Source organism: Ursus arctos, unplaced genomic scaffold (assembly GCF_023065955.2).
Source record: "Ursus arctos isolate Adak ecotype North America unplaced genomic scaffold, UrsArc2.0 scaffold_12, whole genome shotgun sequence".
NCBI classification, from domain to species: domain Eukaryota; kingdom Metazoa; phylum Chordata; class Mammalia; order Carnivora; family Ursidae; genus Ursus; species Ursus arctos.
The window spans coordinates 9571331-9584876 of record NW_026622786.1 but is presented as its reverse complement, the minus strand read 5'-3'; the positions used below and the strand labels follow the sequence as shown (position 1 = coordinate 9584876).

General features: G+C 45.3%; 1 protein-coding gene across 1 annotated transcript in view; it reads left to right on the top strand.

Annotated features, from left to right (window-relative positions):
• CD101 (CD101 molecule) overlaps nt 1–4838 on the top strand; it is a 38112-nt gene extending 33274 nt beyond the window's left edge. The window contains exon 9 of the mRNA XM_026483659.4: nt 231–4838. Within this exon, the coding sequence (XP_026339444.2) occupies nt 231–466 (236 nt within the window). The 3' untranslated portion in view covers nt 467–4838. The remainder of the gene's footprint in view (nt 1–230) is intronic.
• The last annotated feature ends 8708 nt before the right edge of the window (nt 4839–13546 follow it).

Below are 13546 nucleotides of genomic sequence, written 5' to 3'. Positions count from 1 at the left end.
AACTTGCTGGGTGAAGGCAGCGAGGCTGGAAAAGCACCATTCTGGACTTCTCTTCTCCCCACCGCTTCCCCCTTTCTGCCCACATGTGATTTAAAGGACCCACTGCTCTTTGGCCCCGTGGTTTTTACCTGTGTTTGCCTGTAACAGTAAATCCCCCAGGTGTTTATCGTTATTAGTGCAGGTAAGTTGGAGACTAATTATCTTCTTTATTGTTCTCCTTTTCATTGCAGAGCCCACGTTTCCTTCCAGGGTGTGCTCATCAACATCTTTACTCTATTTCCTACTGGTCTGCCCCTGCGTTCCATTGGTTCTTCTGTTCATTTCCCTCTTCTGCTTGTACCGCAAGGGCAGGAAGCTGTCAGCACTGAGTCTAAAAGCACAGAAAGAAAAGGCTCTCTGGGTGAACTTGAAAAGGGCTGGAGACTGGACAACAAACCGGAAGGAAGAGGAAGAGGAAGACCATTGAATCCGGAGAGCCGCCCGCAGCCCTGGGGCAGCCCGGGGAAAGTGCAGGCTTTGGAATCGGACTGAGCAGCAAGTGAAAGTGAATGAATCCTGATTGGTCCTTCTTGGCGTCTGTGGCCTTGGGCAAGTTACCTAGGAATCAGAGGGAATGTTTATTGAGCGTGTATGGGGGGTCCCTCACCTAAGTGTTTCTTTGTGTATTACCCTCATCTACCCCTTGCATCCTCCCAGGAGCTAGGTGATTTACCCTGTTTTCCACTGGCCATACCTCACAGAGGTTCAGGGTCCCTGTCTGTAAGGAGAGACCCTCCCTCACACAGCCTCTTGGGTATTCGGTGAGATCCCATGGCAAAGCCCGGGTGAGAATGCCCTGTGCTCTCTCCTCCCTTATGTCGCTGACTCCTGGGAAAGCACGCGGAGTGGTCCAGTCACACTGGCTCTAGGTTTATCTTTTGCCCCAGATAAGAGGTGTAGGAAGGGGCCTGATGTCAGCAAGGGAAAAGGTATTGGGGATATGCCCTTCATTCACATCCGATCTGCCTCCCAATGTGAGCGTGACTTCCTTTAAAGCAGAAATCCCATCTTTCCCTCATCCCATCTATAAATGCTACTCAGGAGTAAGTTCTGCATAGAGGGTGTCTGATCAGTATTGGTCCTTTGATGAAATTGTAAAGCATTTCGTAGTCTTTCTTCCTTCTTTTCTTTCTTCCTTCCTTCTTTTCTTTCCCCTTCCTTCCTTCCTTCCTTTTCTCTATTAGCATTAGGTCATTGCTAAGGGGAAAATCATCTTTTACAGCAGTGCTCTAATCAGCCCCCAAGGCCTCATACCTCCCCTTCCTCCCCATGCCAAAAGATCCATCTGGGTCCTGGCCCTGAGCCAATGCCTTATTTTCTTTGACCTGATGGCCTTAGGTTGTAGCACAGGGCACTGTGGTAGTGCCACTTTCCCCTCCTCCCCCAGCAGGGGTGAGGCACTTAGGGGAAGCAGTGGGTCAAGTCTGGTTCCTCAGGGTCCCCTGTTTTCAGCCAGGAATGGTCAGGGGGGCGGGGGTGGTTGGAGAGTGTCGTGGCTACGGCTTTCAACAGCTGTCCCCCACGATATAACAACTGTTCCCACCGGGCCTGAGGTTTCCTCATCTTTGTTTCAAAAGCTGCTCAGGCCCTGTTGTAGCCAGAATTGGAAATCGATCAATGCCACCTAACAGACTTGAGGAGACGTATCTATTTATTATCTATGTGACCAACAGGGTTGTTTTATCACTCACTAATTTGCATTTCCAAGGAGAGCAATTTATTTTTAATTATTTTATCAAGCACACATGTCTTCTCCAAACATAATTAGTTCCTTTGCAACGGGAGCATCGGCGGCTATGAGAACCCCAGTGTAGACCTATAGGTCCCTTCCGCTCATCTCCCTTTATGGGCTCATTTAAAATACTCCAAGTGTTTTCCTTAAATGTGTCAACACATTTGTCTCGTCCCTTTCAGGTAGGGTGGCATATTTTCCAGAAAACAAAGCTAAAGTTAAGACTTCTTGGAAAAGTATGGTGCCCCCTGCCTTTTTCCCCCCCTCAGAAACCTGTATTTTAATTGGGATTTTGAAGGGAAAGGGAGCAGAATGGAACCCCGTCAGATAATCAGAGTGGATTCTAGTGCTGCCCCCTGCCTGGGGTCGTCTTTCCCCTGACTCCTTCCCTCTCTCCTCACCTGGGTCCCGCCTTTCAGCTCAGAGCTCACCAGCCACTTCTTTGCGTTTGAATCCGACGCAGACAAGGCATGGAGCGGACACCGGGATGTCCAACTGCGCTGACCGGAGCCGAGCATCCCGGCCCCGGGAGAGGTGTGAGGGGTCCCGTGGGGACTCAGCCAGACACAGCTCCGGTCCCCCCAGGCCGTCACCTTGTTTCTTCTGGCTGCTGTGCTTTCAGACAGCACGCTGGATGTTCTAAGAAGCCACGTTGTGCTATTTGGCCCATTGTGAATTTTTAGGCAACTAAACCCCAAAGTCGTCTTTTCTCTTTTTTGAACCGAATAAAATTTGTGTTCACCTAAGTCAGTAGACGTTTTACATGAAACCTCTTCTCTTTCCAAAGAGGCACTCGTTCCATTTTACCCTCTAACACTTAGTGGAGAACTTCACTTTTATTCACCGATTTAAACTTTTCCATTCTATGTCAGCACCTGGTTTTCCTTTCAGCGTCTTGGGTTTTCAGTCCTCCTTGGCAACAGAACAAACCTGTCTCTGGAGTTGGCTACCTATGGCCCACAGGCCAAGCGCGGCCCACCACCCGTTTTAAAACACAAGTTGTTGGAAGACAGCGACTCCCGTTTGTCTGCATATTACCTCAGGCCGCTGTCATCACAAAACAGCAGAGGTGAGTAGTTCCCATGGAGACTGGATGCCTAAAATGTTTACTCTCTGGCCCTTTAAGAAAAAGTTTTCCAACCCTGCTGTGTTTCAGTGGCTAATGCTCTGTCTTAACCATGCCCTGTGTTCCTGGGACCCCTGACCTGTTGTATCGGTATCTGTTATACACCTGATTAACCGATTCTCCAGATACAGGTTCTCCAGATTGGTGTCTGGTCCAAGCCGTTGTCAAGTGTGAATCCTCTGCCGCTCCTACTAGAGATGGAATGCTCAGCACCCCGGAGGCGCTCTTGCTCTGTGCGGGATGAGATGACGTGGAGGTGACTAAGGCACGAATAGGCTGTTTTTGTTCTTTTTAGTCTCTGAAGACATGTCTAGGAAACAGCTGATGTAGGCAGAACATGAATACAATGGTAGAAAGTCAAGTGCGATAATGCTTTCTTACAATTGCACAGAAGTTGTTCATCATCTCAGAGTTTCAGGGCACCCCATGCAAAAGGGGTTGTAATTCCCGTCCTACAGGTAAGACAGGGACGCTTAGAGGGGTTGGGTGGATCCAGGATCATCCAGAAGAGTGAGAGCTCCGATTTAGGTTTGCTGGCAACCAATCCTAGACGCTTCCCACAGTAGACACTATGCTTAAAGTCACAGAGATGGGGACCATCTAGTGAAAATAATATCCATCTCGCATGGTTGTTATGAGCATGGAATCAGATACTTACATGGAGATAAGTTGTAAACCATTTTAAGTCATAAGTGAATGTGGGCATAACCAGGTTTTTTTTTCAGGCCTCACCTGTCTGTGCCCATAAATGAAATTAAATCAACAATTCTCAAATACTATAGACTTTTGCCCGCAAACTACTTACACGGGGTCTTGGCCATCTATAAAGCGTTCTTTGAGTATTTCTGGGGATTCCATAGCATTCGGGGAATCCATATGAGCTCATAAACAGGTCCACTCCCACATGGTTTCCTGCTGCTCTGCTCAGATCTATGGGCTCCCACTGCAGCTGGAATGCTGGAACATATGAGGTGTCAACGCTGGACGGCGTTCATTGGTCAACAAGGAAAAACACCTTTCATTCTGTCCTCATATCACACTCTGGATTGCAAACAAAACCAAAATTGCTTGTGCCCCCATGTCTCTAAAGATCGTGAAAACAGGTCCTTTAGCTGTTGCCCAGTACCTCCTTGCTCCATAGGGTCCAGCACCAGCCAGTCTGGGCCCAGTCTGGGATAGAGAGGCATCATGCTGTTTTCCATTTCCCATGCTCAACTCCTGGGAACCTGTTAGTACATCTTCATCCCAGGCCCCCTTCTCCCCTGCAGTTGAGTCATGCAACATGTACTTCTGGGGAGTCCTCCCACTCATCAGACAGATCCAGGGACGTTTGCATTCCCTGCAGACTCAGCTGGGACTACTGTTATGTTGGCTATTAATTTTTACCCGGATGCAGTAAAGTGCTGTGGCAATAGAGAAATCAGAGACAACTTCACAAAGGAGATGTCATTTGCACTAGGCTTTAAAGTCAGGAAATATTTTGACAGGAGAAGTTGGGATAAACAGTAGTCTGGGGAGAGAGGCAGCTCCATGAAAAGCAAAGTGTATAGAACAGCTTTGGTTGATGTAAGTGTCAGATTTATGGAGCAATGGGAGATGTTAAATGTGGACAGTTTCGAGTGAGAAGGGGCAAGAGAACAGATCTTGACCAAGCACAAAAACTTGGGCTTTATTTGGTGGACAATGGTGAGCCATTGAATGTTATTTTGCTGGCGAGGAGCAGCTCTCCATTAGGGGAATTGAAAAAGCAGCCCCACAGATGACGGGTAGGGGATGAGTGAGGGCTGGGGCAGTACCAAGGCAAAGCAGGGCAGCCAAGCTCAGGAAACAACCTCCACTTTCCTAATTTGGGTAACAGGGATAAAACCAACTTTGTGAGGTTTGAGGACTGGACTGAATTATCAGAAGTTTCAAGTACTGCATCAAGCTCATAGAGGTAGCTAATGTATATTTGTTAAATACAATGATAACATGTTATGAGATTCTTCTTCTGTTTAATAAATATTTGTTAACCTAATTTTCTATTGGTAAATGTAGAGGTAAGGGAGTTATATCTTTTCACTTAGCTGGCTTTCCGTTTGCCTTACCTTTTTTTTTTTTTAAAGACTTTATTTATTTGAGAGAGAGTGTGTGAGAGCAAGAGAGAGAGAGGGAGAGAGCGAGCATAAGCAGGGGGAGGGGCAGAAGGAGAGGGAGAAGCAGACTCCCCTCTGAGCAGGGATCCCCATGAGGGGCTTTTGTGGGGCTGGATCCCAGGACCATGAGATCATGACCTGAGCCCAAGGCAGACGCTTAACTGACTGCGCCACCCAGGCGCCCCTTAAAGATTTTATTTTTAAGTAATCTCTACACCCAATGTGGGGCTTGAACTCACAACCCCAAGATCAAGAGTCACATTCTTCACTGACTGAGACAGCCAGAGGCGCTTACCTTATCTTTTGATGCTTGCTTTTATGTTTAATTTACTTGTTAGATACTTGGAGCCTCTACAATGTCGTCTTCAAAACCAAGGCTCCTTCCAGATCAGCTCTGACTTTCAAATAGAGGTATTTTGATGAGAAGCATAATTATCACATTAAACAATTTGCTGAGATGGAAGACCACTTTGGATAGGAGGTATGAATAAGCTCATATGTCATAAATAACCAGTAAATGAAAACCCAAATTCATTATGCCTTTAAGGTCACAATGGTACAGGGTGTTGAAAGTGTGTGCTTCAATTTTATATGGAGAGATAATCCATTTTCGTGGGTTGAAAGTCTCAGCACTGTTGAGAAGTCCATTTTCTCTGAATTGTTCTATAGAGTTGGTGCAGTGGTTATCAGTGGGAGAGGGAGGGTGTGGCGGTTGTGCTCTCCAAAGGACATTGGGCAATTTATGGACACGTGTTTTTGTGTGGCACAGCCTGGGGTAGGGGATTGCTACTGGCACCTAGTGGCCAGGGATGCTGCCAGTCATCCTCCAGTGAACAGGACAGACACCTTTCCCCACAGCAAATAATTGCCTGGCCCAAAATTTCAAGTGTTGATAAGGAACCCGGATTTAATGGAATCCTAATCAAAATTCCAGGTAATTTTAGAAATTGGCTAGCTCATTCTAATAAATAAAAATATAATAATCTAGGATAGACAATATTTACAAAGAAAAAGTTGGAGGAATTACACTCTCAAGTTCCAGGACCTTCTATAAAGCTATAATCAAAATAGTGTGTTATAGGGACACCTGGCTGGTTCAGTTGGTGGAACATGTGACTCAATCTCAGGGTTGTGAGTTTGAGCCCCATGTTGGTCATGGAGGTTACTTAAAAAAATAAATACAGTGTGGTAGTATTTTTTTTTAGACCAGTGTGTTATAGGGGCAAGTATAAACAAGGAAACCAATGGAACAGAATAGAATCCAGAAATATACCTACATATGTACATTTACCTAATTTCCATTATAGGTGCCATTGCAGTGGGGAAATCATTCTTCTTCTAATAAATGATGCTGATACAACCGGAGAGTTGTATGAAAAAAAATGAACCTTGACATCTACCTCACATTTCATACTACAAAAGAAAATAATTAATTGGACATCACTAAAATAAAACATTTCTGTTCATCAAAGACATCATTAATAAAGTGATTACACAAGCCATGGATGGGGGGGGAAGATAGTCACAAAACATATCTAATAAAGACTTACATCCAGAGTATAAACAGAACTCCTACAAATCCATTTTTTTTAAAAAAAGAGGGGGAGCCTGAAACTCAATTTAAAAATAGGCAAAAGACTTGGACAGGGATTTTACAAAAGAGAATTATCAGAACAGTCAGGAACCATATATATCAGTTCAGGCTTCAGGAAGCATATGCCAAGATGGAATGAGATGTGCAAGGGGTCTACTGAGGGAAATGCCTATGCAGGAGAAAGGGGTGGGGCTGGAGAAGGTGGGGAGGGCCCTGGACTGGGATGCAGGTTTGACATCTATAAAAGGAAACAGGGAAGGATGAAGGATTACATAGGAAGAACTTCAGACTCAGGGCAATTTTGAGATAATCTGGGTCAGCTGATGGGAGTCTCTTGTACAAAGGTTGGCTGGTGGAGGACTGCCCCCACTGGGCAGAAACAGCTTAGCTCTAGTATCCCTGCCATGCTTAGCCTTTGACTGGAAGCAGCCCTGGGAAAATGTGGCGTCAGCATGAGCATGGTGACAGATGTGAAGATCTAGCTGCTGGAAGCTGTCAGTCAGCTCTGTTTCCTGCAGAAGGTTCTCTTGAAGGGAGATTTGAGTAGTGCACCTCCATGGCCACAGCATCTGAAAAGATGCTCGACATCATCAATCAGCAGTAAACTGCAAATTAAGACACCAATGAGATACCTCTATCATCAGGATAATTAAAAATGTAAAAGACAATATCAAACACAGGTAAAAATTCAGAGTTACCAGAACTTAATACATTGCTGTGGCAGTGTAAATCGGCTCAACTATTTTGTAAAATAGTTTGGTAGTTTTTGATGAGTTAAACATATACCTGCCCTATGACTTAGCAGTTCTGCTCCTTGCATTTACCCAAGAGAAATGAATACCTATATCCACCAAAAGATGTATACGAGACTACTCACAGCTTTATCCGTCTTTGCTAAAACCTGGAAACAACCCCACTGTTCATCAAGAGGTGAATGGATACAGAATTTATTTATACTGTGGAATACTACACAGTAATAAAAATGAGCAAACTACTGACCTATATGACACCATGGATGAATAGCACAGCAATTTTTTTTTAGTGAAAGAAGCCAGACATGAAAGGGTATGCACTATATGATTCGGTTTATTTGAAGTCCAAGAACCAGCAAAACAAATCTATGGTGACAGAAGTCAGAATAATCATTGCCGCTGGCAGGGGGCATATTGATTGGGAAGTAGCATGAAGAACCTTCGGGGGAAACTGAAATGTTTTTCTATCTTTAGGTAAAGTTTCATGGGTGTATCTTATCTTTATCTAGGTAAAGTTTCATGGTTTCATGGGTGTATACCTATGTAAAAATTTACTAAGCTGTTTTCTTAAGATAGAAGAATTTCTGTAAATAATATACAACTTATAGAAATATAATAATATATAACTTAAATAACTTACAGTGTGTAAATAACTTAAACCTACATTTTTTAAAACAACATCTCTCTTTCAAAAAGTATTTGAGAACCAACTCAATGACCAACCCAGAGTGAGGGATCTTAATGTAAAGGGACATAAGATATATTTACTGCACAAACATTTTCTGATATTCCACATGTGCCAAGACGTATGCTAGGAGCTAGGAATGCAAAAACAATGGACATCATCCACTCTCTCTGAGAGGAAAGGAGAAAGGAGTTAACGTTCACTATATTGGGCAGCCATCACGAGTTACGAGGACTGGCTCTTTATGACGAACTTGTGAAGCTGAGATTAAACCATAAACTAGGAAAAAGCAGTTAAATATCATGCTTTAAGTATGAGTGGCATAGCTATTATTTCAACCCAGGTGCATTAACTCCAAAAGCAACAGTCTCTCACAGTATGCTTCCTCTAGTTGTAAAGACGCTACCCTCTCATTTTGAGCGAAGATCTGTACACCCATGGTAGAACAGGAGGACCATTGGGACAGAAAAAATAATGATAGGTGCTTGCTTTGTCACACGCTAAGTGCCAGTTTGCTCTAAAAAAGGGAGATGAATTTGGACTAGAAAACAGGGGATCCCCTTGCACTCTTTGCCCTGGTTGCTGCAGATGCCCATTTAACCCAATGCATGTTTTTGTTATGAGTTCCCATGACTGAAGGCAAATGCTACAAGTTCTTGAGTCTATCTTTAGTGAATCTGTGTATTGTTTAATGGTCTGATGGCAGCTATTTGTACCACCCTGCTGGTGGCAGAAAATTCTTTGAAGATCTTCTGTTCCCAATACCCAAGATAGGACCAGCCCAAAAAGATGGCACTGATGTCAGAATGGCCTTTATTACTCTCTATGGCCCCAAAACCTTCTAGTCCTAGAACTGACAAATGGGGATGCTGTGAAAATCCATCACTGTTAATGCAAAGCTGGAGCAGTGGAACAGGAGTCTAGAGTGCCTAGCCTTAGCTTTGACATTGAAGAAGGGTTACTGGCTCTGTCCAACGTCGGGTCCTAATACACACATACCAAATTCTAAAGTCTAAGTTTTAGGTCCAAATTCCTCACTTGAAACTTTTCCTGACCGAGGGAAGGTATTCAGTGTAGTATTAACTAGGGGTCATTCAAACAGAGTAAACCAAGAGACTTCCCAGCTGGCAACAGCAGGCTAAATGGGGACTGTGATATTTAGTAATCCTTTCACACAAAAGCAATCGTCAGAGCGTGGGCCCATGTGGGAAGTAAGAGGCAGGGAGATAAAATGGAGGCCGCTAAACTCCTCCCTCTTAGGGTTCTCCACTTTGACTCTTTGCTCCTTTTAGATAGTATGTCCAATGAATACATCCGGTTTCTTAACAGTTGGGAAGGTGAGCTCCGGATTCAGACTGCCTGCACGCAAATCCTGACGTCCATCACTGGCTGTGTCGTCTTTGCCAGTTAATCTCCCTTTGTCCCACTTACCTCGACCATACAAGGAGGGGATGCCCATTACTTCATGGAGTCTGTTGGAAGGGTTAAATGAGATATGCACGTACAGGAGTTAGAATTCATGAACGTTAGGTATCACTGTTATCACCATGGACAAGCTGGGCATTCTAATCCTTTCTATTCCTGAAAAGGAAACCAGATACCTACATTTGACATTCTAGTTCTTAACACGGTAGTGGACAGAGCAGGGCATGGACATGAAATGCAAGCATGGGCTTTGCTACAAAACAGGATCATTGTTTGGGTGCACAGCCCAAGAGCCTAATTTAGAGAAGGATAAGTATGAAGTTGCTGGAAAGAGTCAGCATATCAAGGCAATGCGGACAGAGGAACATTTGGACAAAATTGTCTGAGTGCTTTATAGTTAAATGAAGAGCCAGGGTAGTTTAATCCAGCAGTTGCAAGTGAAGATATATAAATACATGGGAATTAATGGGGAATGGAATCACCAGAGACTCCTATCCTAAGGTACTTTATACCTGTATTAATTAGCTAATTCAATTTGCATGTAGATTTGAGTGCAAATGGCACATTTGGAAAACAAATGTTATGGCAGGTAGCAAATAATTAGCTTGGGAATTTGTTTTAGTCAGCACAGGCCGCCATAACAAAATACCGTAGACTGGGTGGCTTAAACAACAGAACTTCAGCTTCTCACAGTTCTGGAGCCTCAAAGTCCCAGATCAAGATGCCAGCCAACTGGCAAGGGCCTCTTCCCAGCTCGTAGACTGCCAACTTCTTGCTATGTCCTCATATGACAGAGAAAGAGAAACAGACAGACAGACAGACAGACACACACACACACACACACACACACAGGAAGAGAGTCTCTCTTATAAGGGCACTAATCCCATCATCAGGGCCTCATCCTCAGGGCGTTATTTAACCTAATTATCTCCCAATGGCCCCACTTCCAAATACCATCACACTGGGAAGTAGAGCTTCATCACATGAATTTGGGGGAGACACAATTCAGTCCATAGAAGAATTGACAGCGTAATTAACGAGCTGAACTGTGGTTTGCTCTGTACCTGTGTTCTTCATGCCTGTTAGCGTGGTTCAGAGGGAGTAAGTTATTTGGTGTTTTCTATTGTACGTGCACACACTCGGGTAGGGTATACAGCTTAACATCAACGCTGCTCACGTGGGCAGCACTTCCCCACCTACCGCTTAGCCATGTTCCAGCTGTTCTGTCAGACATAGGCAATTAGGAAAGGGCAGAAATTGTGTCATCCGAAAAAAAAGCGTGAGGATGGAAAGGGATTGCTTGAACATGCCTGCAGAGCTCCAGGCAGGCATACACAGAACCTGCGCAAGTCGTCTTCCACGGCCCCTCTTTAATGCTGGACTGAAGGAGAAGTGTTGAGGGTTGGCAGGAGGGGTAGTGGGGAAAGTGGGAGAAAAAGAGGAATGGGAGAGAAGAATCAGGCAATTAGCATAAGAGTGAGAAAGCAGAAAAAAAAAGCCAACAAACCACAGAAAGCACCACCTCACAGCCCCGGCCCCACCCAAGCTCTTCTCTCTGGCTGAGGTGGGTCGGTCACATCCCCAGCACCAGGCACCAGCAGGGTCTGAAGGAACCCACCCACTGGGAGAAGGAAGGAGGCTGCCTGCTTACAGGAAGAAACTTCCAGATGCCAGGAGAGGCGGCAAGCCCCTCAGCAGGAAGGCCAGCCCTCGCTGTCTTCCGGCTACTGGGGAGGACCAGAAGCTCTGTCTGCTGTGTGGAGGACCTCTACTTAGAGTAAGGTGGAAGTCGGTCCAGGAAAGGGAGGGTGGGAAAGCTCTAAAGGAGAAGTGAAGAGCTAGGAAGAGCTCCATCTTTTGAAGGGGATGCCCTGGGCTACCCAGGAAGGCCGTCTCAGATCTTCATCAAAAGAGTTATTAACTCTCCTTCTTCCCATTGTTGGACTGGAGCAAATCCCTCACCTAGAACCAGTTGGCCCTCATCCAAAGGCATGGAAAGCTGGAGAGAGAACCAGGAGGGAGGTGGCAGATTAGATAAGAAGTGAGAAGTGAAAGATGTTGTCAGGCAAGTCGACGAGACGGGAGATGGTGTGGCTGAATGAATCACTAGGCTGGCGCCAGGCAAGGGCCTATGTCCTGAAGAACCACATCCCCCTGCAGCTTCCAGGCCTCTTCCTGTGACGCTCATCAAAAAAAAAAAAAAAAAAAAAAAAAAAAATCGCCCACATTAACCTCACTTCCGCTTCCGCTCCACTTCGCAGGCTGGTAAGTCAAGGGACGGGTAGAGAGCATGCACGAGCGGCAGCAAGGCACTCAAACCGGAAGGAGCCACATGGCACTCCGCAATGGCCCAAGTCAGAATGCCTTAGGCACCAAGTTTACTCGGAGAAGAGCTCCCCAGGTCGTGCTGAAGTGCTCTGCCTGCTTCAGCATTTCTCCTGGCAACTCAGATGGCGTCCAAGGGAGTAAGCTTGTCAAGTGTTCTGTTGACACGGAGTCAGGAGATAGCACTAATAGGTCAGCTGACAGGAGCAAGATTCAAAGAGATCTAGACAGGTTAGAATGATGGAGCCACACTAACAGGGTGAAAGATAGAACCCAGAGTTAAGTTCAGGCAATTAGATGCACCAGGTAAAGGAGATGCGAGTTCATGCGTGAAAAATGAAAGCTGTGGTTCTGGTTGATTGCACACTTGATAGGAATTACTAGCGTGACATATTTGTTAGAAAGGAGAGAGAAATTTTTTGCTGCTTTATACTGCATGCGTATCATGGTCATATCTAAAATAAAGGAGATCATTATCCCACAGGATTCTTCATATTGAATTCTATTGGCGATGCCTCAAATGAAGCAAACATTCATTGAAAAGTGCTGGTAGGGGGGTCCGGAGGGGAGAGAAATGATTGCAGCAATTGGAGCAGACTCTCTGAGGACTGGGAATACGAGGAGATGTGGGGAGGATGAGAGAGCTGCATTCAGAGATTTGGAAGTGACATTGAAAAGAATTAAGTGTATGATGCGTAACTCCAGATAATATGTAAGCGGAAGCTTCGGACGGAAAGACAGATTCCTCCTCCATATACATTAGAACTAACTGCCATTTTGATAGAGAATTTGCTGTGACCCAAAGTTCCTTTGCTGAATCCATTAGGGATGATGTGGGAGGGGATTGGGTGGGCAAGCTAGGTGGCTCTAGGTCCCTTCCCCTCTGTGGTTTAGTTTATTTCACTTAGCAGATATGTATTGAATTTCTACATACTGTGGTGAGCAAAACGGAACCAGTCCCTGCTCTCTTGGCACCTATGTATATAATCTATGAGGAAGAGACAGACCATCAACAAGGAAACAGCAACAAGCTAACTAAATGTTATGCACAACGCAAACAAGGTGCTGAGGCAGAGAAGAGCAAGGAAGGATCTCCTTAGATTAAGTAGTCATGGAAACTCTCACTGAGGGGATACTTCAGCTGAGACCTGAAGACCTAGGGTCTAAGGCTTTGAAAGAACTAGGAAAACGTTCCAGGCAGAAAGCACAACATGAACAACAGCCTTAAGGTAGGACAAAGCCAGGCGCAGTGAGGCAAGGAGAGCTGGTCAGGATGGCTGGAACACAGGCGGCGGGGAGGAGAAGGGCAGAAGGTGAGAGAGAGAGAGAAGCAGACAGGGCCAAGGTCACATGGGGCCCTCCATGAGCCAGGATGAGCATTTAAACTTTTTTTCTAAGTTGAATGGAGAGTTTCCGAGTCGAAGTGTTTTAAGCAAAGAGTAAGGGAATCGATTCATGTTTTTAAAAGGTTGATGAGTTCTGTAAGACCATTCTAGTACAGAAGAACAGCAGCAGAAAACAGAGGCTGTTCTCCTCCAGCCCCTAGGTTAACTCGGCAAAGAGATGGCGCGGAGCCAGCCAGAACTCTGCCAGAGTTTGCTCAGGCCCGAAGATCCCAGCACCTGGGGAGGCTCAAAACTTCATGGCAAAAGTCTTCAGAGTGAACTCTTCATTCTCCACTTGAGAATCTGGAATCTACCCTAGTGCCTGAAGAAATGCAACTCACAGTGACA